The sequence below is a fragment of the Salminus brasiliensis genome, chromosome 5 (genome assembly GCF_030463535.1).
Source record: "Salminus brasiliensis chromosome 5, fSalBra1.hap2, whole genome shotgun sequence".
NCBI lineage: Eukaryota > Metazoa > Chordata > Actinopteri > Characiformes > Bryconidae > Salminus > Salminus brasiliensis.
The window spans coordinates 41,838,693-41,865,847 of record NC_132882.1 but is presented as its reverse complement, the minus strand read 5'-3'; the positions used below and the strand labels follow the sequence as shown (position 1 = coordinate 41,865,847).

General features: G+C 43.4%; 1 protein-coding gene across 2 annotated transcripts; it reads left to right on the top strand.

Moving 5' to 3' along the window:
• Nucleotides 1-62: 62 nt before the first annotated feature.
• On the top strand, nucleotides 63-27,155 carry adar (adenosine deaminase RNA specific). Of its 2 annotated transcripts, none has more exons than XM_072680438.1 (15): nucleotides 63-148; nucleotides 9,427-11,548; nucleotides 11,699-11,897; nucleotides 13,610-13,758; nucleotides 15,429-15,564; nucleotides 16,057-16,295; nucleotides 16,771-16,924; nucleotides 17,420-17,591; nucleotides 20,436-20,529; nucleotides 20,712-20,831; nucleotides 21,944-22,074; nucleotides 22,770-22,952; nucleotides 23,667-23,776; nucleotides 23,885-24,012; nucleotides 24,484-27,155. In XM_072680438.1, exons 2-15 carry the CDS (start codon nucleotides 9,570-9,572, stop codon nucleotides 24,809-24,811), a joined length of 4,122 nt encoding a protein of 1,373 aa, XP_072536539.1. In that variant the 5' UTR covers nucleotides 63-148; nucleotides 9,427-9,569; the 3' UTR covers nucleotides 24,812-27,155. The 2 variants fall into 2 exon arrangements, with proteins under 2 accessions (XP_072536539.1, XP_072536538.1); XM_072680437.1 differs by lacking the exon at nucleotides 63-148 and adding an exon at nucleotides 4,051-4,530.

Genomic DNA, 27,155 nt, shown 5'->3' with positions numbered 1-27,155 from the left:
CCAAGGCGCGCGCACGTCATCTAAAAAGGCGTCGGAGTAAGCAGTCGCTGATATATGACGCGCCCCGCCGCGCAGCAGTGGCGTGTTCCTGTCGGAGAGTCGGACGCTCGGTCGGGATCTTCAGCTCCCCCGGTCGCTTTCGGAGCCGGTAAGTGGACTCGGGGCGGTTACGTGCAGCGCTCGGTTGGAGCTGGTGCGGTGAGAGGCGCTGCTGTGGGTGAAAACAGCGGGGAGCAGAAGGAGGCTGCAGAGACCCCGGCTCATAATAAACACAGCGGCAGGTGATCCCGTAGACCCCCTGCTGCCCAGCCCGGTGGTCTGAGCTGCATGTGTATCTCTGTAGACCTGGTTATAGGTCTGACTGACTGACTAATTTATTGATTGGTTGATTGATTGATTGATTGATGGATAATCGGCCACTGATGCTGCTGCTTTAGCTATGGAGACGAGCGCTGTTATTGTGTGGGCACACATCCTCCCCCACTAGTGCGCTAAAATGACCACCTAACGTAGCTAGTGTGTCAGAGGGGTGAGAGCTGATTGCATCCACGGAAAAACATAAACACATGGCCACGTTATCGCCAGCTAGCTGTCTAACCTCTGCCTCTGCAGATCCCAGTTGGTGCCACTTCTCCATCTAACCCAGCTCTGTAGAAGCTAACCTGCTATAAACACTTCTTTTCTTTATTTTATCTAACAGCAAACGTCCAGGACTTAAATATATATAAAAATATATAATCACGTGTACCTAAAAAGTCATTAAAAACGATCGCCGCTTCGTCTTCTCCGACTTTCTGCGCCACAATTCCGTTCCACCTTAAATACGGCAGCCGCCCATTGGAGTAACCGCACGGCCACAGCAGTCGGTGAACTGCGGCAGCGTTAGGATTTAAGGTGGAACGGGCAATTCGAGCAAAGTCAAGTTTTAGGCTGTTTTTAGGTGTGTGTTGTTACTAAGCGCTAACAGGAGCTTTTACAGTTCGCTTAAGTGTTGTGTGCTGTCTATATTTTAGACTGGTAATGGCTCAAAACCTTACTAAAGAAGTTAGCTAGCTAGCATTAGCCAGCTTCGTTGCACTGTAGATGGCTGTCCTAGCTAGCTGGGTTAGGCTGTGTGAGCTTTATTTACTACAGGGAGGTTTAAAAATGCTGGTTTTTGGTTCTTTTAGGAGATGTTTAAGGAACTTTCGGCATTTGGGAGATGTTTGGTGATGTCCTACAGCTCTAGGAAGGAGAGCTGTGTATATATAATATATAATGGTAACAGGTTTATTAGACAGTTTGCAAAAATAGTATTTAATTCTTGTTTTTAAGGTTAAAATGCTATTTATTTTTATTTAACTCTTTATTTTTTGTCATTCTTGTTCATTTCTTGCAACCGATAAACAGCTACAGGCCACTTTTGTTGTCTGGTCTCAAGTGACAGATGTTTCACGACCCCCTCAAAGAGCTGGTTGTACAGATGCTCAAGCAAGATTTATATAGGCTTATATAGGCTTATAGGTTCCTTGGTGTTTTAAAATGATAATATTTACTTTAATATAATGTAGAATTTAAATATTAATGAGTAATATGCCACCACGAGAACTGTGTTGATGCTGGGCTAAGTTTAATGGCAGGTCTTAAAGGGATAGCTAGTTTGGCAAAGGGTCTGCTCATACTGTTTGTCCAATAAGGTCCATTCACCCTGACCTCATTTATTATTATTATTATTATTATTATTTTTGCTTTCCGTTAATTTCTAAAGCAAGTAAATGTTTAAAATTGATGTATTTTGACATACATTATGCTCTATCTGGCTCTGGCTGTTGATGGCAGGCAGCATGTTGGTACATTATCAATGTTACAATATCAGTAATAAAATAAGGGTCAGAATTGGATGGTACTTGGTGGTCTCCTTTTTATTGCTTTAATGACTTTTGGTTGCTCATAAATGCTCAAAAAATGGGAACTCCACCAACTTTCAGAATTGATACAGTTTGTAGAGAAACGTACGAACTCTGATTTCCAGTCTTTTACACCTCACTGTATGCTGTCCAAATGTTTGTGGACACCCCTTCTAATGAATGCATTCAGCTGTTTGAAGTTGCAAGTAAGCTGATGTTTAAAATTGACATAGACTAAAGATGAGGAAGGTGCAGTGTTAGCAATGTCGTCCCCTCGTCTAAAGCAAGGGGTGTCCAAAGTGCTGGATGGCAAAAATGTCCTAAAGCTGGAAACATGTTTTCTTTGGTGGGTCATTTTCCTGTCGTGAACATTTACACAAATCCCAGAAGACTCATATCGGTTTGGATAGTAAACACAATGCCTATAGTGGCGTTTCGTTCATGGTGACCCCTGGTTTCCACTCCCCGCCACTATGCAGAAATCTGTTGGTACTTTGCTCCACAATAGGGCATTTTACACCAAACCCACTCTGAATGACTTTGTGTACATCTCAGTAGGTTGATTTCCACTATGCTGGTGGGCCTAACAAACTGGTGGTGGTCCTGAGGCAGCTGCGGGTCACTGCTTTAGCTGTCCCCGATCACATGCAGCAAGTGTGCTGTGGCGCAGCTGCAGGCCGGACAAAAGCAGCAAAATGCAGGCCGTCATAGCTCATGTGTCCTCATGTATTATGCATCTCGGAGGCAGTTTGGTTTCAGCCTGTCTGCTAGTGACACTCCCGGGAAATATGACACGAAACCGATGGCACAAAGAAACTTCCACTGGATGAAATGAGCGATGTTGGAGTATATAAACAACCTTTAAGCTGGGCCTTGTCCTTCAGTGTATTGACTGGAGGCAGATACATTAGTATATATTTGTACTACCGTTAGTGTTTTAATGGTATTGATGCTTGACTCCTTGCACATTTGGCATTCACATACACGCTAATAACTGCATTGTTTTGTGACGTAAGTAGGCCAGATTTAGCCAAATGGCTGACTTTCATCTGCAGCTGCCCCTGGGTAGGTGGTGGTTCTTATCATAAATATGAACAGTACTCTTCTCACAGGCTGAGCTGAAATCACAAGGCCGTGTTGGCGAGTGCTTAGTTACAGGGCCTGTGAACACGTTTAATACAAAAACCCTGTGCTGCCTGCTGTACAGTTTGACCCCAATTTGTGGGTCATGTTGACTGTTTGGTTATCCAGTAGCCATGTGAACACGAGCTGCAATGGATATCGGCCCTTTTTAAAAAATAAATAAATAAATAAAAGCAGATTGGATCCACCTGAGAGTTGTCTGCCCTCAAGCTTCAATTAAGACCCGACTCCAAAAAGGGGGGGGGAAAGGCATTAAAGGCAAAAAGAACTCCATCAACTTTCAGAATTTAGGCATAATTCAATAATTTAACTGAATTATAATTTTTTTTTTCTTTGTTGTCTTTTACGCCTCACTGTAAGCTGTCCAAATGTTTGTGGACACCCCTTCTAATGAATGCATTCAGCTACTTAAAGTTGCACCCACTGCTGACACAGATGTGCAGATGAACGAATACACACACACACACACGCACACACACACACACACACACATACATACGGACAGCTTCTCTAGTTCCTGTAGAATAGTATAGTAAGCATAGAATAGGTTTCTCTCTCTGGAACAGATAAGCATGAACCCATTGGCCTGTTGACCTACCTATAATGCCAGGCTGTGGGCTAGAGCGGTATAAAGCTCCCCGGCATGGAGCTTGGGAGCGGTGGAGGAGCTCTCCATCCTATACTTTGGGGATGAGGTATGACGCTGGTCATCCAACATCCTGACCTTAGTAATGCACTCGTCACGGCTTGTCGCTGAACGCAGTCAAATCCTCACAGCAATGCTTTAACATCTAGAAGTAAGCCTTCTTTTTTTTTTTTTTTTCGTTTAATAAAATAAAAAATAAAAAAAAAACACATTGAATAAGCAGGTGTCCAAATACTTTTGCCTTTATAGTGCAAGTTTAAGACTTTAGTGACTGGGATTCAGCTTCCACTGTAAACAGTGGCAAAGCGCGGCGCCGCTCTGGCGGCCCCTGCTGGCCAGCGGGAGTCATGGCGGGGGTAAGTGCAGGTTTAGAAAGTGAGCGGAGCTGCTGAGAGGAATGAAAAGCGAAACTTAAGAGCTTCGTTGCGCGGCGTGCTTTCACGTTTCATCAGTGCCACACTTCACACCCCGCTTAGTCGTGTTTAGCCTGCACTTTCCAGACGTCATTAACTACCGCAGAGGGACAGAGAGTGCGCGCGCCCGCGTGTGTGTGCGCGCGTGTGTGTGTATAAGCTGGACTGTAGTGCTGCTGTGTTAAGAAGCGGAGATTCAGCGCTCAGATTTCTGCGCTCTCTCGGTCTTTTCGTTGTTGTGAAGTTAGCCAGCACTAGCCAGCCACTGTTTCCGCTTTCCTTTCGAGCTTTTTGGGCTAGCAGGCTGTTAGTTCGGCGCCGTTTCGCCCTCCTGTTTATAACTAGCTAACTAACGAGCCCCAACTTGGCACACCTCAGGGCCAGCTAACGATACCGAGGAGCCGAGGTTTTGCTGTTGGCCGTTCCCAAGCCATCTTTTTCGGTATGTATGGTCACTGCAGGCCTCCACATGTGGGTTCCAGTCATGTAACAGTCTTTAAATATGATTATGTGCGAGAATAAACGAAATGGACCGAAGTTGGCTAATTGGAATTGTCCGTTCCACCTTAAATGGTGCAGCGCTTAATGGAGCTGCTGCGTCGTTTAAGGTGGAACGGGCAGTTCCGGTAAGAAGCCTCCTGGGCAGTCCTTTCAGACCTCTAGGCATGTTGTGACATTAATAAGGCACTAAACTGCAATTGGAAATATCTATCTATCTATCTATCTATCTATTTATTTATTTATTTATATTTAATTAATTAATTAATTATTATTAGGCCTTACACACCACCAGTCTACACTCTGGCTGTATGCTTATGAAGACTGCCTCAGCTTTGCTTTCAGGGTCCAGAAGGTCTGTAGATGCTCACAACACCAAGAATTAAACGTTGATTTATTATTATTATTATTATTTAAAAAAAATATTATTATTATTTTAAAAAATATTATTATTATTATTTTTAAAAATATTATTATTATTATTATTTTAAAAAATATTATTATTATTATTATTATTATTTTAAAAAATATTATTTTTTTTTATTATTATTATTATTATTTTTTTTAATACAGTGAGAATAATCTGCCTGATGTTGTGGATAATGTTGTTTTAATGTTTGATTTTCTAGTCATTGCTGCCAAGTAAGTCATGCTAAAATGATCATAATTATGAAAACTCACATGAGATGTTGGAGAAATGACCGTATTGACCTAGAATAATTTTTTTAGAAATACTTTTTACAATGTAAATGTAGTGGTTATTATGACAGAACATATTCTATCTGCCAAAAAATATCTATTGATGCATTGATTTTCTAAAAAATAGATTTAGTTTTGTACGTAGAATATAAAACACCCCGTAATTCATACAGAATATCTCGTAACTATGAACTAAGAAAATATTTTCGGAATTTGACCTGAAGCACCTTGTAATTTTTGTAATTTGAGATTTGTTGAAATCACAAATTTTGTTGCTTTTACTGTATGCTTGGTTTAAGTACCAGTGAATTCTTAAGGTCCGTGAGCAGCACAGATTGTATTTAGAAAAAATCAGTTTTCCAATGCAGAGAAATTTAAGTCTCAGTGTTTATACAGACAAAAATCCACCAGGATAATAAAATGATAAATTAATGATAACTATTTTAGAATGGGGAGTTTAACAACCAGTTATTTTTACTTTAAAGACTTTCCACAATATTCTTTTGGTTTCAGTATCATACATTTAGGAGCTTCTCTGTTATAAGTTAAGTAAATCATTAGTCAAGTAAAGTCATTTTTCCTACCTTTTTTTAATTAACTTTTATTAATTAACTTTTATTATATGGAGCAATGAGATTAACCAGCTTTAATTTGTGTGTGCGTAACCTGCGTTTGATCAATTTTTTGCAGTTTTTTTTTTTTCTTTTTTCATTTGATGTTCTTCCAAATCCCGAAGTTGTGGTAAATGTTGTGTATTTCATGATAAATGAATTAGGGATGCGCTGATCCATCTTTCTGTTTCGATACAGATACCGATACATAAACTTTATCAGTCAAATCAACAAATAAACCTAATTTCTGTTTATTGGTCACTAAAATGAATAACTGTGCTGGACCTTGGCACAGTATTGCTTAGGACTTTTATTCTGAAAGTCTGTGAGTCTAAAGAGGAGCGAGCAGCTCCTCCCTTCTCGTTTTTCCTCTATATGTGGAAGACGAGCTGCATTTTGCGCTGAGATGATGATGATGATGATGATGATGACTGGTTGAGGGCACCACACTTGCTGTTTGCTCGTATGATATGTGTATGATCTCTGTAGGTTACTTTAATCCTGGGTTATGAAGCTTAGAATAGCGGCGGTGCGAGAATCGGGTTGGAGAACAGATGGGTCGTTTGAACCAAACTAATTATCCGATCCCAGATCCAGCTAATTTTGCTAGTATTGGGACTGATATCCGATCCCAGTGCATTCCTAGAATGGACCAATAGAAATGCTCAATTTTTTTTTTTTTTTTTTTTTGACTTTCATTGAAAGTTGAGGTTTGTCTCACTGCGATTTTGGAGATACCAGGTTTTTGTGCGACCACATTTGTATATTTATAATAATGCTTACAGAATAAGTCTTTTATTTTGGAAAATTACTTACAATTTTGTGTTTATGTTCTTCTACAAAGTCAGTGGTGTTTTCAAATCTTTAACCTGTAGAATACGATGTCTCAACACCTGATTTACCAAAGCACTGTGGTCAGGTCAGCAAACTGTTATTGGGTACATAACTCAGCTTGGCGGTCGACGGGCTTCGGGCAGTGAAAAGGAAAGTGACCGAAATAGCCTTCTTATGTCACTTCAGTATTTTCCAGTAAAGCACCTGTAGGCAAAGGATGAAGGCTGATTCTCTCTCAGGTTTAATCCAGTGGTGTTAAGATTTATTATTATTATTATTATTATTATTATTATATTTCCCCCCCTTTGGTTGAGTTGTTATTTTAACAGTCAAGTCAAGTGTTCCTCTGTGTTAGAGTCTACGTGAGTCACGAGAGGCCAGCAAGTCTCAAGGCGCAGCAGTTCTGTCGCTTCCCATGAAGTCAGCACTTATGGGCAAGGAGATGTGATGTTCCACACCAAGGACTGATATTAGGTGTATTTGAAGGGATGGTTGATGAGACACACAGCTCTATTTCTGAACAGTTTGACCACCTAAAATCCTTTGTTTTAGTATTTTTTGAATGTTTTTACTTTCTAAAATTATGGGTTTTTTTATTATTATTGCTTTTTTTTTTTTTTAAACCAAAACCTTCATTGGGAAGCACATTAATGCCATTTGTTTAGAGCGTTCCATTCAGATGGGTCTGTTCATCAGTAGTTCACACAATGTCAAGGTTTCGAAATACATACTTACAATCAAAAAATATCACTTTAAATAATTTTGATGTGTTTTTTATTACCTCTATTTTCACCATATATAACTTCAGCCCTATTCGGATGGGTTTAGTCTTATATGGGGAGGTGAGGTAATGTAATTATTGTGCGTTTAGTCCTGTCCGAATGTGCCATGTGCATCATTTTCAGTACAGACTCTGGTGCCTTTTTTCCCCTTTTTTTTCTGTAAAGCAAGCCGTAACGTGAACTGACGAGTAAATATTGCTATATTCCAAATCCTGTGGAGAATTAATTCATGTGAACAAAGGAAACTATCTTTTTGCTGAATTATTATAGTTGGAAACACACTGCAAACATTTAATATTGTTTTGTTATACTGTGATATTGAAGGTCTTTATAATTGATTATTTATCACATTATGTAAATATAAATTTTTAAATGGACAGTTTGACCAAAAACCTCTTTGCCAAAGATGGTCTCTAGGTCTCAAAGATGGTCTCTAGGTCTCAAAGATGGTCTCTAGGTCTCAAAGATGGTCTCTTGGTCTCTGTTGTTTACTAGAGATGGAAAAAGTTGTCTGACTGTCCCAGATGTGTGTTCGGCGATCAGCTGATATTCCTCTAACTTCAGCCCTATCCGGATAGAATTAGTCTTATATGGGGAGGTGGGGTAACGTAATTATTACTCTATGAATTTTTTCGAATACACCATGTTCGTCACTTTAAGGACTGCAAGCTCCTGCATCAGTAAAGATCTTCTGTAAAATGATCCATAAAGATAACCTCAGGTTGTATTACTTATATGTGAGTTGACCTTTTGCGACTTCTCTCCAGTATGAAGGCCCTTGAGGAGGCATTTAGATGCGTTGTATATGGAACAGATTCCTTGGGTTGTTCAAAGTTCGTTTCTGGCACCTTTAGGAAAGTCCTTGTGTAGCCTACATATGAGGTTATGAACATGTAGCTGTCAATTTTCACACTACAATTGAATTATTACTATAAGTGGGTTATAAGATTGTTCAGCATTACAGAGGTGATTGCAGTGCGTAAGTCAAGTAGCCACTCCCATCTCAGTCATTGATGCTGAGATTTCTTATCCCGTGTGAGTCGATGAGCTATGGAGCTCATGCCCGATTGCAGCAACCCATTTACAGCCAGTTTTCTGGTCTGTGTGTTCGTCAGTCTGGTGTTTGGGGTCTTTGCTTTGTTTTTGTTTATATTAAAATCATATCTAACTCAAACTCTCACATTTGTAGAACGTATAAAAACCAGCACACCTTGTGGAGGAAGGGTAAAGACTTTTAACACTACAGATTGGACAACCGTCTCTAGCCATGGCCAAAAGTACAGGAGTAGTAAAGGAGTCGCGTCCAAAGTGCTGGGGGTTTTTAGCGCTAGATAAGCAGCCGCTTCTAGCAGTGCAGTTCAGCTGCTGCTCAGAGTTTCACAGCGTTTTAAACGTGGTCTATTCCAAAAAGTAAAGTACCTTTCATCATGAATGACGGTGCAGGAACATCACTTGGTAATGCATGATTTGCGTAGAGCTTCTGTAATGCCTGAAAAGGTTATTGTGGCATGTGTGAGTCTACCACAACAAATTGGTGGTCTGTTGTGGCTTGCGTTCAGTGTTGCGTTCATGGCCACACCTCGTTTTGGTTACACAGGGACAGAACGTCCTTGAGTGTGCCCTCGTCCCTCCTGTTCCCTATTTCTTTCTGATGGACTGCCTCACTTTTCCCTCCCCATGAGGATCTGCATATTACCTGCTAAGCCAAGAATAAATTGCCCGTGTCACAACAGCCATGAATAATTAATCAAGGAGGCTTTTTGCTAAGTTATTCAGTTACAGTAGTCTAGTCTGAGACCTAGATATGTGCACCTGGGTTGCACCTCTCATGTCTCTGTGCTATGAGGGAGCATGTTCATGTGTTAACATTCTGTTTTACTTCTCATATACATATAATTGTTCTCCTTTTTCCAGGTAAAGCTCAGCTTTGGATTTAAGCCTCCACCATTGGCTGCTGATTGCTGTAACTGTCCCCTTTTCACATCCTTCCGGTCACTTCCAGCCATTGGGCAGTGAAACAGTGCCCTGAACCCATCCTTGCCCTCCACCCCTGCGCTATGAGCAGAGGTAGAGGAGGGCCTCCCAACGAGCACCAGCAATTCTCCTTCCCGCCCCATCAAGGAAAGCCCAGATTAGGATTCTTCTCCCAAACATTACAGACTCATCCCAGAACCCCTCGTATCCCAAGCCCCAGCTCCGGCGTTGCTAGGTTTCACCCTCCGCCCCTTTACTCATACCCAGACTCTCCAGGAGCATCACCCCGTGGCCCTACCTATCCTGTAGCTTCTTCCACTCCTCCTGTGCCTGGACCTTCCCAAGCTGACCCTCGGAACCCTGCGCCAAATGGAGTAGGACGTAAAGACGAAGCAGCGGACTTTCGCCAGCAGCAGGTTCTGTTCCTTCGGGGCCAGAGTGCCCAGGCGCCCAAATTCAGGGCGGCCCAACAGGGAGATCCATCTAATTTCACTGGAAATCACCAGCAACAGACAGGATATTACCCTAGCTACGTGCAAAGAGGGGGCTATAGAAGGGACAGGCCAAATTGGCAAAGGGCGTCGCCCATTGGGTACCCTCCTGGTGTGAGGAAACCACCTGGGTGCGAGTACTCCTCATCATTAGGTCAGCAGCATCAGTATAAGAGAGGTCACTGGGACCGCCGATTAGACCACAACGTCTCTTTGCTGTCTTCAGGCTTTCGTGACCTGTCGCTAGAGGAGGGCCGCTTTGCAAAGGCTGAACGCTCAGCTGCAGCCTCATCCTGTAGTAGTCCCGGGAGTAGGGCTTCCAGTTCGCTCCCCGCAGTCCGACATTCCCTGCATTTGACTACTGACATCCAGAAGCAGATCTTTAGTTCTTTGGCCTTACTCGGGCCAGGAGAGACCATCCAGGCCAAGGTCTTGGCCAAAAAGCTTCACTTGCCCAAGAAGATTGTAAACCAAGCCTTGTATGCATTATCCAGCTCGCGCCAAGCAGTGAAGGAAGGAGACACTCCTCCTCTTTGGAGACTTTGTAGGAAGGGTGAAGCTGAACCCTCTAAAGAAACCTTTAGACAGAACACAGGGTACAGGGTCAGCTCTGAAAACAAGGTTCCTCCAGGTACATCCGTAAAACCAGACAACGACTCTCGCAGTGAGGCCTCAGCTGCTGTAGAGGCCAGTGGTTCTTCCAGTGAAGAATCTGAAGATTTTCAAAAAGAAACTTATTTTGAAGCGTTTGGTTCTGGCCAGGATCAAGAGACTTTTCCAACTACTACACAGGCAGCAATTTTTGGCGTTACAATGGAAGCTAAAGATAACAAAGAACGGATCATGCAGTACCTCTATGAGGCAGGCAAGGCCAGTGCGCTGTTGATCGCCAAAAACCTCGGGTTGCGAAATGCCAAACAAGTCAATCCGATGCTCTATGCCATGGAGAAACAGGGTGATCTCAGCAAGGAGGCTGGTGTCAGGCCTCCCTCTTGGGAGCTCACAGCCCATCGCCGTGATAAGATGGACCGGCAACGGAAAGCTGCCGTCGCGGTAAGCCAAGGGGAGTTGGTGCCTCTTGTTAGATCGGAGAAGATTACCTTAGAGACTGTAGAAGTGTCTAGCTTGTCAGGAGTGTCTGCTGAGCCCATTGAGCCCATGGAGCAGGAATCAACCGACAAGCAAGCAGTCTTGGGGAATGGAACTCGCATGTCGCATGTTGACACCATACCTGGCCTTGAGCGCATATCCCCAGACCCCAGTTACGCCTCCTTCCCTCGCGCTGCCCATCGCTCATCATACTACCAGACGGACGATAGGAACGGCGGAGGGCAGTCACAGTGGGCATCAGACGAAATCCCAGAGTACCTCAACACGATTCGGTCGGAGGTGGCCGTGTCGTTGGCCGCACCTCCAGCTCCGGCTCTAAGTTCAGAGGCCAGCAAACTACAGAAGCTGAGGGAGGCCCGCAGCAAGAATGCTGTCAGTGGCCTGATGGAGTACGCCCAGTACCTTGGTCACAATTGTGAATTCCTCCTACTGGACCAGTCAGGACCCTCGCATGACCCCAGGTTAGTTATGTTTGTGTTTATGGCTGGATGTATATAAGGACTGTGCACTAAAGCTACCTGAAATCTGAGATCTTCAAAGTGAAATGCATAATTTGTCATTTTCTGTCCTCAATTGCAAGGTTGTATTTCGTCTCTCTCTGCTGCCTCTAGATTCCGGATGCAGGTGATGCTTGACGGGCGCAGGTTTCCGATAGCGGAAGCCTCAAACAAGAAAGTGGCAAAGAAGGATGCTGCTGCATTGACCCTTCGCATTCTCTCCAGAGAGCTCGAAGGGACGAGCGGCGAGGAGGAGGAGGAAGAAAATCAGCCGGCTACAGCGGAAATGAATGACTTTACTGAGGATAACTTTGTGAGTTGTAATTTTATTTATTTATTTTAGATTTGTGAGGAGAGACTAAAAACTTATTTTATCAACCAAGTCATTTTGGCGTGCTTCTTTAATAACTTGAGTTATTTGGCTCATGTAGGTAGCAAGTAATGAAGGCTTATGCAACACCAATTAGCATTGTGCTAACTGTGTCCCTAAATTAGACCCCAGATGAACTAGCTTATGTTCATTTGGACAGTTTGAATATTACTGCTGTCTGGCAGTTGACTAAATAAAGGCTTCGAGGCAGGGACATTTCTAGACTACTTGTTGTACTAGGGCATACAGAGAAGTTGGAGGTGCACAACTGTACCCACTGCTTATCTAATATTACTAGTTAATAATAAAAAGAATAATAATTGTAACACTTTATTGGGATGGTCCGTTGTAGATGTCTCTTAGATGTTCACCTACCGTTTGACTAACATTTTCAACTAAATGTGTCTGAAAGGCAGCTGAAAGTTTAATGTAGATGATTGACTGTTGAACCCTGTACCTATCCTTACCCCCCCCCCTCCCATTTTAGGGTTTGGATTTAGGGTTGATCCAAAGGTAAGGTTAACTTAATAAACGTTTAGCTGAATGTTATTTGAAAAGTCAGGTGAGCGTGAACAAGGCCTCAATAATGGACCATCCAGGTGAAGTGATCCCATAGTAATTGTACGAATAATAACTAGTATCATTATTACTGATGAAATATCTCCTATACTGACTCCTATTTTGCAAGCTTATCAATGCCTCTTTTACCAGTTAGCGTAAAAAAGGCCTTTGCTTGTTTAATTGGCTAAAGCCTTTGCTCCAGTGGTCTAATATGTGTGTATGTTTGGTAGGTTATGTGGTTCCAAGTGGCCTTAACCAAATCATACAGCTAAGAGCTAGCATTGGCTTGTCTGTTCCGTGGCTGTCTTTCCTTTAAATACTTAAGAAAGACTGTAACTCTATTAAACCAAAATCAATAATGCATCTAAATGAAGGTGACAGCTGCTCAGGTTTTGGGAAAGATACTGGGGATATGATAATAATTTATCACAATACAATAAGATATTGTGATAACTATGCTTTTCTAAGCATATTGAGGATACTGTATGTGCTTAATAAACACTGATCAGCGACAGGTTTCATTACTAACAATGTAATTAGACTGGTTTAATTAGATGAAGTGCAGCCGATGTTAATAAGTCACTGTATTTGCAGTATATCTGAATAGCAGTTTATTAGAATCTGTCGCTACTGGTGTTTTGTCTGTTTTTACATGTATTGTGATAAAAAAAAAAAGTGTATCTTAAAAAATAAGTCTTTAAATATTGTAATATAGTATTTGTACTGTATGGCCCAGCCCGAAGTGCCTGAAGTGAGTTTGTGTTTACTTTTTATTGCTGTGATTTTAGTGGGGCACAGTAACATTTTACTGGGGTACATGGCCCAGTAAATCAGGTCTAATGACACCCCTGCTTTAAGGTGGCTGCTAGGATACTGGTTGCATACTTATACATTTCTATGGGTCACTAACTAAGCTGTATAGTTACTCAGCAAAGGGTTCAGCATGGAAGGAACATGAATGGGCTATGAAGCTTAATCTGCGTTAGTGAAGCTCTCGTATTTTAACAGGGTCACAAAATGTGACTGTTATTATGTGCAGATATTGAACTGTTTCTGACTTTTCGTTTCTTCTGTTTTGTGCTGTGGCGATACAGGAGTGCATGGACGAGCCCCCGAAGGCACTGTCTCGCTCGCTCCCCGGAGGAAAGAATCCCGTTTCGGTTTTAATGGAGCACAGTCAGCGCACTGGCAACTCCATCGAGTTTCTCAACACTGGACAGGAGGGACCGCCGCACGACCCGCGGTAACGTGCCTATCCACTGTATTGTATTTCTACACTTGCAGGTTCATACAGGTGCTACTGTACACCAGTCACACTGTAACTAAATACCCCCCAAACCCAATGCTGACCATAACCCTAACCACTCAGGTGGAACTCTATTCGAGCTCATCCTCCCGTCTCTCCTTTCTCCTGTCGTGTGCTGAACTTGTTATCCAACGTGTTTTTTGGTAGAGCTATTCTTGTCCCCTCCCTGTCCCTCCCTATCCATCTCCTTTCTTTTGTTTGTTCTGTCCCCTCTCCCTCTCCTTCTCCACCCTCGTGTCCTAGTGCCCATCTCTGCAGGCGCTCTCTTCATTCAGGATGATGTTGTAGAGCGAGATGAACCCTCACCAGGGCTAGCAGGTGGCGGCGTGTGTGCGCACGTGTGTTACCTAAAATGGTGTTTAATGATGTGGAAAAGCATTTTTACAAGTGTCTGCAGTGTCCTGGCGAAAGACCCTGGCACGTTATTTCTCGCTCGCTTTGGCCAGGTCGTAATGTGCTGTTCTGCCGCACGGTTGCAAATGCATGCAAATACTGGAGCTGACTGCGGTTCAACCGAGTGCGGAGAGACGGCCTGCTTGCAGTATAATGCAGTAATAAGGGGCTGTGTTTTGATGTCTTGTGTTAAACTGCTAATGCAAGAGCTCGCGCGTTGTCCTCTTGACTTCATGTGTCCTAAAATATGCAGTTATCTCAGGGTCCACTGACAAGTTAAGTTAATCAGAAGCGTAAACAAACTGAATTCGGTGTAAAAGTAAATCAGTAGAGTTTAGCATCCAAAAGAACCACTGGGTGGCACGACTCCCCTTTTTTATTTATGTCCGTATATACAGATACCGCCACCTTGAGTTTCTGCCAATTTCCCCCTCTCTCTTAACCTTTAGACCTTTAGGCCACTTTCTTTTATAAAAATAATTTGGTGCTGCCAAATAACCCTCCTGTTCAAAGCTCCCACTAGCACCAGGGCCAGTTAATAGACGCCAGTGCCGGCCAACACCGCTTTAAGACTGATGAAGGGAAAGAGCCCCATCTGCCCCCCAAGAGAAGGCACGGACAATTGTGCTCTCTCAGACTCTGGCTGCTGATGGCAAAAAAGATGATCACCCATGCCATATGTTTTTAGGAGATTCTAGGCTACTTAAATATGTCTGAAATTGAGATGTAAATATTAAGAGTTGACCATGTTTTGATCATATATTGACTGGCGCTGTTGCTCGTAAAGACTATAATAACGTGGTTAAATAGGGTACGTATTGCGGCTTGTCAGACTGATACAGAGACTGAGTATCAAATCACTGCCCTCCTACTATTAACATGGCCCCTTAAAGTTGCAGTTTGCAGCCCTATGATCAACCAAAGAGTTAACAGTTCACTGTAAGCAAAAATTCTGGAGACAACAAACCACCACAGATATCATGTGACTAAGCATTTGATTGATCTTTGCTAAAGAGGCGGTGCTTTATAGCAAACGGTCATGACACAACCATAAATTGTCATGGTGCCACCTGTAGTACTGGAGCACTGTAGGGTGATTTTGATCAATGTTGTGTAATGTCATAAGCTTGTGCAGTATTGTGAAGCTCGATAGCCCCTCTAATGTTATGGAATGGTCTTCTCTTTTCATCTCTCTCTCGTTCTCCTGGCATTAGGTTCATGTTCCGAGTAAAGATCGGGGACAACTTGTTCCCACAAGCCTCAGCACCAAGCAAGAAGGCAGCGCGGCAGCTGGCAGCGGAGGAAGCCGTGAAGGTGCTGTTGGCAGAAGGACAACTGCAGCTCAACAAGGTACAGAGGAAAAGGGGGCTGTGACTTATGAGAGGCGATCATTCTCTGAGGAGCAAGAAAAGGCATGAGAAGAAGCTGGGTGGACTTGCCAGAGTCCGTTTACAAGAGCACGGCTAAGAACTAGTGCTGTGATTGTTCTGGAAATTCAGTGCATCGTTCAGTGCGATGCGATGCATGGGTGCATATGTGATATTTACTTGGGTGGTGTCCTGTAGTTAACTTACTGCAGTAACTGTAAGGCACTAGCCTTGCGCTAACGTGCTGATTGAGAGAACCTCACATCTATAGTCTTTTCTGTGTGATGATCCAGGTCAGTGCTGAATTGAGAGCTCTGAATTAAACTGAAATCCCTACTAAGTATCGGCAGAAGGACGATCTGCAGGGGCATTACTTGGTTTGATTAATTGATAGTCGTGCAGCTCTACCAGACAGTTCACTCCTCACCTCTGTTCTTTGTCCGAGTCCCTGACAACGAAATTCTATCTCTGGCAGCCCCAGTATGCCTTCTGCCCTCTGGGTGATGGAGAGTCTCCCCCGGCGATGCCCCCTTGCCCCTCGCTGCCCCCGTTGACGGCGGCTGAGCTGCAGGCGGCCCATGAGGCTGGAGTCGGCGACCTCATTAACCATCTGAACAACAATGCCGTGTCGGGCCTGCTGGAGTACGCCCGCTCGCGAGGCTTCGCCGCAGAGATCCGTCTGGTGGGCCAGTCTGGACCTCCACATGAGCCCAGGTATGTGCGCGTACACACAGTAACGTTTTTGGGACCCAAGCACATTATTTAAAGCAGGTTATGTCTGCAATAAGTGTTTTGTTTGTTTGTTTTGTTTTTTTACTCTAAATCCCTTTAAAAAGTAAAAAGGAGCAAGAGCTTCTTTTTCTGAAGAAAGTAGTGAGATCTTCTAAACTAGTCTGAAGAACAGAGCTCGGTTCTTCCAGGTTTTTCCTGGACGTCCCCAGTCCAGCCAGCACAGCATGGATGTGTTCAGCAGGAGCAGCTGCAGTTCACTTGATTTACCATCATTAAGCCCTGATTTACAACCAGGTGTTGATCTGAGGAGAACTCTAAATAATACTAGACTCCATGAGGAGAACTTGGAAGATGTTCTAATGATGAACACAGTGATGGAAAACCACAACTTTATTTTAGGATGGTGCAACCATTTGATCATCTAATCTTTCTCTGCTCTTGCTCCCCCTCCTAACAGGTTTACCTACCAGGCTAAACTGGGAGGCCGCTGGTTCCCTGCTGTTTGCGCCAGCAACAAGAAACAGGGGAAGCAGGAGGCTGCTGACGCAGCTCTCCGGGTCTTGATAGGAGAGGCTGAAAAAGCAGCACGCACTGGAGAGCTCACACCTGAGGTATGTTTTATTAAAATATACCAAACGTTTGAAAGGGTCCTTCTTAAGGATGGTGGTGATGCACTTCTACACATTTCACTTGGCTCACCACCTTTTATGACCAGTTAAAGTGGGGGGGGGGGTGCTATTCACCACAATTGTCCAAACAGTTGGGGGAATATTGATTTGGAGGAATGGTCTCTGTCTCTCCAGTGTAGTTTCCAAGACTAATAAGCCAAGTGCATTAAATAAGCTTTGGTGACCCACAACCTTGGCACATATAATTGTATATTTAAGGTTCAGAAAATGGCAATTCAGAATTTTTGTCATTTTGGCACCACCTTAACTTTTTAACCCCCAGACCTGCTGTTCATGGTCTTAAGACTAATTCCTGAGGTGCTATAAAGCAGAAACATGGGCTGAGACCTACTAATTTAATGCTTTACTTCTAATTAAATGCTTTATGTTGGTCCAATATAAAAAGATAATCAAATGTTTGTGTGTCTGTGTTTGCAGTTACCGGTGTCAGGCAGCACCATGCATGATCAGCTCGCCATGCTGAGTCATCAGCGTTTCAATGCACTGACCACTCGTATCCAGCACAGCCTTCTGGGTAGGAAAATCCTTGCCACAATCATCATGAGGAGAGGAGGTGACAGCCTGGGTACAGTCGTCAGCCTCGGGACAGGTACGCACTAGGGCTGCGCAGACCACTGCAGTGGTGTCGTTTTTATTTCAGTGCAGGGAGCGAGGGGACATCGCTCATACCACCCGGTTAACAACAAAATGTTCTCTGTTAAATATGAGTGTTTAAGCTGCACTGGGTCCCAGAGGAGGTGTGATTAAACACACAAGAAACAGCGCAGCATCCTGACAGTCATTTTTGTATAGAACAGTTCACCAGTCTCACCAATTTAACTTTTATTAGAATGAAAATATCTGATCTGTGAACAACCTGGTTACGAGAGACTTGCACAGTCTATTAAGACACGGGTTCGGTAACTAGGCTAAAGTAAAGCAGCAGACTGATTTTCTCCTAGACTCACACACTTTGCCTTTGACACACAGTTGTCTGACCTTTCTAGCAGGGTTTTACAACAGGGTGATCTAGTTGAAGACACATGGTAGAAATGAGGCAGAATTTAAATAAATAAATAAATAAATAAATTGGTTGACCGCTATATTCCTTTTTGTTGGACCTTTGGATGTGTGAATTTCTCCACCACTAGAGGGCAAACCAAGTGTAGAACCTAAGTCCAACACCGCAAAATGGGCTGTGTTGCATTCCTATGTAAATGATTGCATATGAATGCATACAACTCTTTAATTCTCTTAACGTTGTATTTTGTGTATTTGTGCATAGTTTCTAATTCCATAACTTCTATGCAAGGCAACAAATCGAGTACATAAAGACTTCCTAAGCAATGAATTATGACGCTGTGGAGTGACTTTTTAAACAACTGGCTCTTACAAATTCTTTGGACCAATCGTAGACATGATGATCTGAGGTCTCAAGCTTGTCCTCCCTGAAAAATGGCATTTCCTTATTCTCAGCAGCGTGGGGCTAAACATGGAAGAGAGGCTCACGTATCCGTTTGTTTATTTTTGTTCTGGAAATTACTTTAAATGTAGTAATTATGCATTTAATGATTTATTTTTTAAGAACAGTAAATAACAATTAAGACCATGCTTAACTAAAAAGCGATGTATATATATATATATAAATAAATAATCTCAGCAATGTATATAGTCAAGTCAATATTATGGGTGTAAGAAAAGCTCTATATATTGAAGTATTGTGATTGTTTTGCAGTACTGTGTCCGTTCTCAAACTCTCACATTTTAATTAACGTTTTATCTGTAAATAAGGTTGGTGGCAGGCAGTGGTTCATTCTGTGGTGTTTAAACCCCCGGTTGCTAGATGTCTTCAGAGCCCACTATCTCATAACCCCTGCCAGGTTCTTACCAATACATAGTCCTCCTGATAACTTAAGGGACACAGTTGCTTCTGACAATTGGGGAGCCTTAATATTTGATCCCTTTAGATCAGAGTAGGCCAATCATTATAGTAGGTTACAAATGGTTCTTGTGTAGCACAATGCGATACTTTGCAGTCCTAATATTTATCTGTGTAATTACAGTCCCAACACAAGCTCTCAGACTTCACAAGGAGAGCTAACTGACAGCCAGGGCACAGCATGCCTCTGGGCGCACACACACACACACACACACACACACACACACACACACACACACAGTTGTGCGAACAAACGCACATCAGCATCGCAGCAGAGTAGGACACTCAGGCAAAGCTCAGTCATGTGCCACTGATAATGTGCACTGACTCAGTGTGTCCCGCTGTCAACCCTCCTTAATTCCTCAGTCAGTAAAAGCTGCTCAGAAGCTCTGTTTTGTGCATGGTCACACTTTTGAGTGTAAGCAGCGATGGGTTGGGTGCTGTTCATGCCAGTGGGGTTCTGACGATTTTAGTCATTATGAGATTGTAATCCAGTAACATGATGTTTGCGAGATTCAAAACCCTGACCTACAAAAGCCAAGAATGGACCAGCCTCTCCGCTCTTGATGGCAATGGTCAAAAGCCAATCTGCACCAAGAGCCCTTCCAGCTTCAAGCACGGCTTGGCTCGACCCGCCATCCTTTAACACAAGCTGTAAATACTCCAGAGTCTTAGCAGATAGTGTTGCTGTCCTCGTTGTCCTCTCAGCATGATGTGCTGTTAGCCAGTTGAGATTGTAGCCAATTAGCTTTTAGCTTTGCCCTGCTTGCTTTTCCAGGTTTTGCCTTTTTGAGTGTTACCAGTGAACAAAAAAACAAACAAACCAAAAAAAAATCTGTGATGTGCGTTTGGCTCCAGTTTGGTTCATCTAAGGAGGTCACTTGCTCCCCCCAGCTTTTGTTAGTCACGTCCTGAGTTTGCGCTCCCTTTCTGCGGACGCTGAGCTGTCAAAAGCTGTGGTCACAAAGCCTGGGTCCATATTCCCACAACTAGGTGGTGAGGAGCTGTTTTCCAGTTTTTACAAACACCCATTTTCTCCCGAAGTCGCCTTACGTATAACCATTATTGCTTTCTCTAGTGGGTGGGTTTATATAAATTTTAAAGGGGGGGAACATAACTAGGTCAAGACTGTGATGTAACAGTTTTTGGGTTTTGGAATTGGTCTGTTTTACAGCTGTGTTTTGGTTCTGCTGGGTGCTCTTTTGAATGAGGAACAGCCGTGTTTTTGAGGTTCTCATTATTTAACTATTACCAGACAAACACACATTTCCACTCAGGTGCACCTTTAATGTAACTTGCAATGTTAAGTGGCGCCCTCTTGTGGTGTTCATATAAGTGAGCCACTGGCTCACTGAGGCTAATCTTTGTGGTGTTTTTTTTTTTTCCCCCCTTTTCCAGGTATGATAAACCAAGATGCTTATTGATGAGTAGTGTAATGGTAGAGAGATGTTCTCACACACATTGTGGGAATGTTTGTGTAACAATAAACCTTTCAAATGTTTTCTCCAACTTTAGGAAACCGCTGCGTGAAAGGAGAGGAACTGAGCCTAAAAGGGGACACGGTTAACGACTGCCACGCCGAAATCATCTCCAGAAGAGGCTTCATCCGGTATCGTTTTACCCCGACGCTCTTTCCAAACGCATTTTCTCCATCTCATTCTCTGAAAACCAGGAGTCCAATTTCATTCTCATAAATATATTAAAGAGTGGAGTAAATTTATATTCGCTGCAGCTTCAGCTGTTCATCCTTCAGATTCTGGCTGCCATTTGTCTCTTTCTCCCCCCTCTCAGGTTTTTGTACAGCGAGTTGATGAAACACTGGGACAGTCCTGCAGAGGACAGCATATTTGAGGTTGCCGAGGACAACAAGCTTAAGATTAAATCTGATATCACCTTCCATCTGTACATCAGGTATGGCCTGCACCAGAACTCTGTCTCACATGTTTCTAATTATGATGAATGAAGGAAATGAAAGGGCATTTTATTGCCATAGCACAGCAACTCAGTCTCCACATTTAGTCCATCTGTGGCAATGCATGTGAACACACACACAGTCTTTATTAACAACAACAAAAAAAGGCAGTGGTGGTTCAGTGGTTAGAGCACTGGGATTGCTCATGGCAGCCTTGGCCATGAAAACCCCCACTTCGGTCCAAGGATTGAACCGGAGACCTTTTAGTCTTAACTCCTCTAATGTTTAAGCCATGGCTTCATCCTCTCAAGTCAAATCAAGTCAAACCAAGTGGTTTTTATTGTCATTTCAACTACATACAGAGTACACAGTGAAACGAAACAACGTTCCTCCAGGAGCATGGTGCATCATAGACACAGTGCATACAGAACACAAGTACAACACAACACAATACAGACAAAGAATAATAAATAATTAGGGGTAGTGTGCAAATTATGCAGTGTGCAATAAATATTGAGTTCCAGTAACTTGCATTAACACCAGTTTTTACACTAGAGCTATAAACAGACCCATTGTGAAATTGTGGGTGAATGTGCCTTGTGTGAGATTTGGGTTTCTATAGCTTTCTGTAGTGTAAGTGTATTAAGATTTGTCTCCACTCTGTTCTGAACGTGCTCCTCAGTGCTGGTTTGAAAGCAGAGTTTCAGTGATCGTTTCATAAAGGTTCAGGTATTATGGTCCGTTTTCATGTTCTTCTGTAAAATATAGCTCCACACTGCAGACTCTCAACTCCTTTATTTACCTTCTGAGGACATCTGCACTGACGGGGCAGGATTAATGGTGACTTGGGACCACCAGATGGCGCGCTGAACACCATGGTTAAAACAAACAGTCGGAACTGGAATGGGATTAAAATAGCCAATACCCGATCCATTAAAATAGGCCTGGATCGGGACTCTCCTAATCGCAAAAGGCAATGTAAAACATACTGCGATGCTCTAGATATTGACATAAGCCAAGCTTGAAGACTCTACAATTGCTGCTGTACATGTTATGACTGCTCAGCTAAATGTGGAGCTAAATTTTAAAGTAATTAAACTCTCTCTTGCAGCACTGCTCCGTGTGGGGACGGCGCACTCTTTGATAAATCATGCAGCGAGGCAGCAGAGGTCACAGGCTCGGCTCACATGCCGCTCTTTGAGAATGCTAAACAGGGCAAGCTTCGGACCAAAGTGGAAAACGGTGAGGCAGCCGCTCATTTGTATGCTCTCGTTTTTGGGCTTGTTTTTAATTTTTTTTTTTAAATACACTCATTTATACAGACTCTATTAAGTAGCTCCTTGTAATTGTTTGAAAGTAAGTGCCACTGCATGAACTCTAATCTGGTTATGCATACGCCGCCTAATCAATAGCAGCAGATGAGAGTAATGTTTAGAGCTTCTGCGTGTCGCGCAGTCAGTCTTGAGAGTAAATTGATTCGCACCAGGGTCATAAATCTGGCCGGGGTCTTTAGCAAAAGCAGGCCAGTTAATTCCATCACTGTGCTCACCCCATCAGGCCAGCTGTGGAGTATTGACCGCTGTTCTAAGAGGGGAAAAATGACTTATTGTGCTTTCTTTTTAATAACTCGTGGGGAAGTTGGGACTTCTGCATGCCTCGCACTGTTCACAGTGTCTTCTAGGCTCTTAATTTTCTCCTTGTTCTTAAGCTTAAGTTCTATAAAACTGTGGGTTGCTTTCGTTTGGAAATCCATAGTGTTAATTGTCTAGTACTGACTAGTGCCGTTCTTGTTATCGCTGCTGTAACTGTAATTTCCTTTGGGATTCATTTCCTCCTTTGCAACTCTTTAACACCCTCTGCCTTGTTCTCTGTTGCCCGCTTCATTACTTGAACCTTGACGGATTATGTTCTGCTTTCTGTCACGCTCTCACTTTCAGGTGAAGGCACAATTCCAGTGGAGTCGAGTGCCATCGTGCCCACATGGGACGGCATCCAGCACGGAGAGCGTCTGAGGACCATGAGCTGCAGCGACAAGATCCTGCGCTGGAACGTGTTGGGCCTGCAGGGGGCGCTGCTCAGCCACTTCCTTCACCCTGTCTACCTGAGCTCCATCACCTTAGGTAACACTGCTACAGGCTGTTCTCATGCAGCGTTCAGTCATTAAAGGCGGTACTGGGCAAATTCTTGGGTCATGTGAGGGAGTATGTAGACGTTTGTATTTAATATGAGAAAAAATGTAAATCTAAATAAGGATTTGGGTCTGTTTGTGTAACCATCCAGAGACTTGACAGCCTAATATTTGTAGTTACATATTGACTTCTCCATAAACTCCAGCCACTGTATAAATCAGACCATCCTGGTAAAGTTGCAAGAAAGTTGTAGTCTCTATTTGTAGACAGGTTTTCAGACCATGGAGTGATAAGAGCAGTGCTTCTGTGGCCTTTTTCTGTGGTCCTCTGAAAGTTGCATGCATCAAGGCATGGTTCATACTAACCAGTGTCTCTTGAAAAGAGCTGATTTGCCAGGAACCAGGATTTGTGGGCTATTATATAATGGGCAAAGCACCTGTGAAACTCACACTTCACACAAGCCAAGCTCTGTAACTGCCACTTAGCTACTGGAGAGGTCATTAACACGCAGGTTCACTTACTTTGTCTAGCCTGCAGAGACATGAACAGTACTGAACTGTTTGTGTGTTGGATTCGTCTGTAAACGGGATGATCAGGGTTCCAAAGGGTTCCCTTACTTTTTCTCACAAGTGTATCTGTGTTGTAGTTTGTACCTACAAAAAAAAAAACACAGTTGAACAGGGTAACATTGTTTCATCATTCCAGGTTACCTGTACAGTCACGGTCACCTGACGCGAGCAGTGTGCTGCCGATTGGCCAGAGACGGAGAGTTCAGCAAAAGCCTGCCTCCAAACTTCACCCTTAACCATCCTGAGGTAAAGCCGTACAGCACACCTGTGTGAACACTGCTATTGGATTAGTAGTTCTCTGCACGATACAAGGCAAATATAAAAAAATGTATATACAATTTTGCATTTATGCAGGTGGGCCGTGTGAGTGTGTACGACTCCACCCGCCACACAGGAAAGACCAAAGAGTCAAGTGTGAATTGGAGCCTCCCCGACAAGTTGAGCGTCGAAGTGCTGGACGGGACCAAAGGGAAGGTGGACAGGTAAGACCTGTTGATCAGCCGGCAGTTGACTTTTCTCCTAGTCCCCACTCCCCTCTGATTGTGCTAAATTGGACAGTCAAAAAGTCAGTCCTTTTTTTTTTCTCAATATACACTATATGGACAAAAGTATTGGGACATGAAGACTTTCTATTTGATTTTGGAGCATTGCTTTGATGATTTTTATTGCATTTAGTGACTTGCATTAGTGAGGTCAGGATGCTGGATGAGCACCACTCAACCTCCTCCCAACACTGCTCCACAGCTCAATGCTGGGGGGCTTTTATACCCCCCTCTAGCCAACGTCTGGCATTAGGCGTATGGTACCCTAATAGGTTTATGTTGATCTGCTCCAGAGAGTCCTATTTTATTGGCAGTACTTCTCTAGAGACTAGACAGAATGTATATAGTCCAAATCTGGACTGCATGAACTGAAGAGTGACTGGTACTACACATTTCTCTGTCTCTCTGTAGTGCAAAGCTAGAGGTGTCCCGTGTCTCCAAGTCCAACCTCTACCGCCTGTTCTGTGAGGTGTGCCAGCGCTCGGGCAGAGCGGACTTGCTGGCCCTGCCCTCGTATGCCCACGCCAAGATGGGGGCCACCTCCTTCCAGCAAGCCAAGGTGCAGTTCTTTCAGGCGCTGGGACAGCAGGGCTACGGAGCCTGGATCGGAAAACCGCTGGAGGAGAAGAGCTTTGAGGCCGGAGAGAACGAAAGAGGCATCAGCACCCTGGACAGCTACTACACGGCTACTCAGGGAAGCAGAGAGAACGAACGAGTGAGTGAAGGAGGGAAAGTGTAGCCAGCAGTTAGAGTCTTCCTGACAAGAGGGGGGGAGAGGGGTTAGGGGATGAGGGATGAGAGAGGACAGGAGAGTTAACTCGGGACACACATACAGGGAGAGAGAGTGAGCAAGATGGACAGAGAGGGCAGGGCAAATGGGGTGAGCCTCCGGCTTGGGGTGTTGAGCATCAGCTTGGCACGCAAAGCAGCAAGAGTAGTTGCTATGGAAACTGAGCCATGAAGTCCTGACTAGAGTGATTCATGTACTTTTTAAGAAGGCAGTTTACGAACTGTGGATTTTTGGGGCTTATCACACTAACGTCAACCAATCTAAACACCAGCAGTCTGCCTGAGACGTGAGGTATTCTCCGTCCCGGTCTCTGCATTTCCACTGGACAGTGCAGCGTGGCGCGACTTGTCGTTATTTCCACTGTCAAGCGGCCCGTACCGGCTGCGGCGGAACATTGACTGGTTAAACGATCAATGGCACCGGAGTCATGCAGCCACCATGAAGGTCCTGTAACCCCAGCAGTTTGTACAAACAAACTGCCATCCATTGTATTGGCTTTTGTGTGCAAAACTTCGCCTAGAGTTTAATTTTGTATCCCTGACCAGGCCGGGGAAGACCTGAAACCGAGAAACCTCCTCCTCCTCTTTGTAATTAAGCTCATTAGAGAGCAATTGCATGCTCTGTGAATGAGGAGACTGCATTATCATGGTTCTGTAATTTTACCTTTTAATGGAGACTGTTTTGCCAGCCAGTCATGGCATATTTTATGCATTTCCCAAGACAGCATTAACTGCAGGTCTAGTGTGACTGAGGATCTACTGCCGATACAAGTTTAACAAACCCCAATTCGGCAGCGGGGATGATGCAGATTTAATTTTGGTTTGTTTGTGTTGTAGCTAAAATGTTTTTGGCGATATTAGCAGTTCGCTACCCTAACTAGCAAGGCTATCTGAAAGGGATACTTCTACAGCATTAAGCACGTTGTTCCTCGAGTGGTAAAAGCAGTTTGGCTGAATGTTGCATGACTGTGACGATACATGGCAACTCAACAATTCTTTGTTTTGTTTTGTTCACTTCCCTCACCACAAGTCATTTTTCCTGTAGCCACACTGCCCCCTACCCTCCCTGTAATGTATTGCAATGATAAATGGACCAATAGAAATGCTCAAATGGTTTGGAATTAAATGTCGTACATTGACTTCCACTGAAAGTTGACCGGGTTTTAGCGATATAATGCATGTGAGGTTGTTAAGAGGTTGGTCTGCCCATCTAGCTCGGACCTTGGTACTCTGAGGGTACCAGTTGTTGCTCTGTGCCGCACTGTCCAGTGGAAAAGCTTCATACGAGACAATGGTTCTCTCTCATGGTCTGTGAGGGAGAACCTAATAAGTGTGTCTGTCTCTCTCTCTCTCGTTAGTTTTCAGTTTATCATTTTCCTCAATTTCTTCTCTTTACTCTGTTTTTCTTAACTTATTTACAAGCCCCCCCCCCCAAAAAAAGGAGCTTCTTTGATTTTCTTTTAGACGAACACAGATGGAAATAATCTCCTGCGCACTTCGACCAGATTACCGATGCTCCGCTCTTTCGTGAGGCTACAGGTTTAGTCCAAGTGGACAGATCAGATTCAAGTTCTTTTTACTTATCGTTGAGCTCTAAAGGCTGCTTCTGAGAATAAACCAAGAGCGGCATGGTTTCTAAACTTTAGGAAAACCTCCGTTTTGCAGCATGTTATTTGACCTTGGCGTGTATACCCACACAGACACGGAGCTCGACAGGAAGAAATGTATACATAATGTACATACAGATACATACACGCACAAATGTGTATATAAAGTTCTCTGCATGGTTTATATATATGTGTGTGTGTTTATGTATATGTATATATTGTATGTATATATTTTATAGAGGTTCATAACTTTTAGAGTGGATTTTATTTTCTATCGCTTATTTTAAGCACCTTTTTTGTGCTGGTCTGTTTGTTTTTTTTAGTACAGATCCTGCTGCAGTGTAAAACATGCACACACAGCTTTCCTTTTTTGTGGGATGGATGCATGTTTAATAGATCTTCAGAGACCTGACCTTTATGTTGGTTTTCTACGCGAGTTTGTGTTTGTTCTGTATTTTAATTTTATTTCTGTATTAAAGTCTAAATGAAAGCCTGCTGTTGCTACTGTATCCATCCTGTGAGACATATACACACACACACACACACTTCTTAAATCAAGTTTGTCTCGCGTAGAAATAATGAGCCTGAACCTTTTCTCCCGAGTACACACCTATTGTTTGCGTCTGTTGGAATCTGTTTAGTACTGCTGAGTCAAAACTCAATTCCTTAATAAACTGGTTGTGCTCA

Coding starts and splice junctions, on each gene's coding strand:
- adar (XM_072680438.1), top strand. CDS start 9,570: ATGAGCAGAGGTAGAGGAGGGCCTCCCAACGAGCACCAGCAATTCTCC. Junction 13,759..15,428: donor GGACCGCCGCACGACCCGCG/GTAACGTGCCTA, acceptor TCCTGGCATTAG/GTTCATGTTCCGAGTAAAGA. Junction 16,296..16,770: donor GGACCTCCACATGAGCCCAG/GTATGTGCGCGT, acceptor CCCTCCTAACAG/GTTTACCTACCAGGCTAAAC.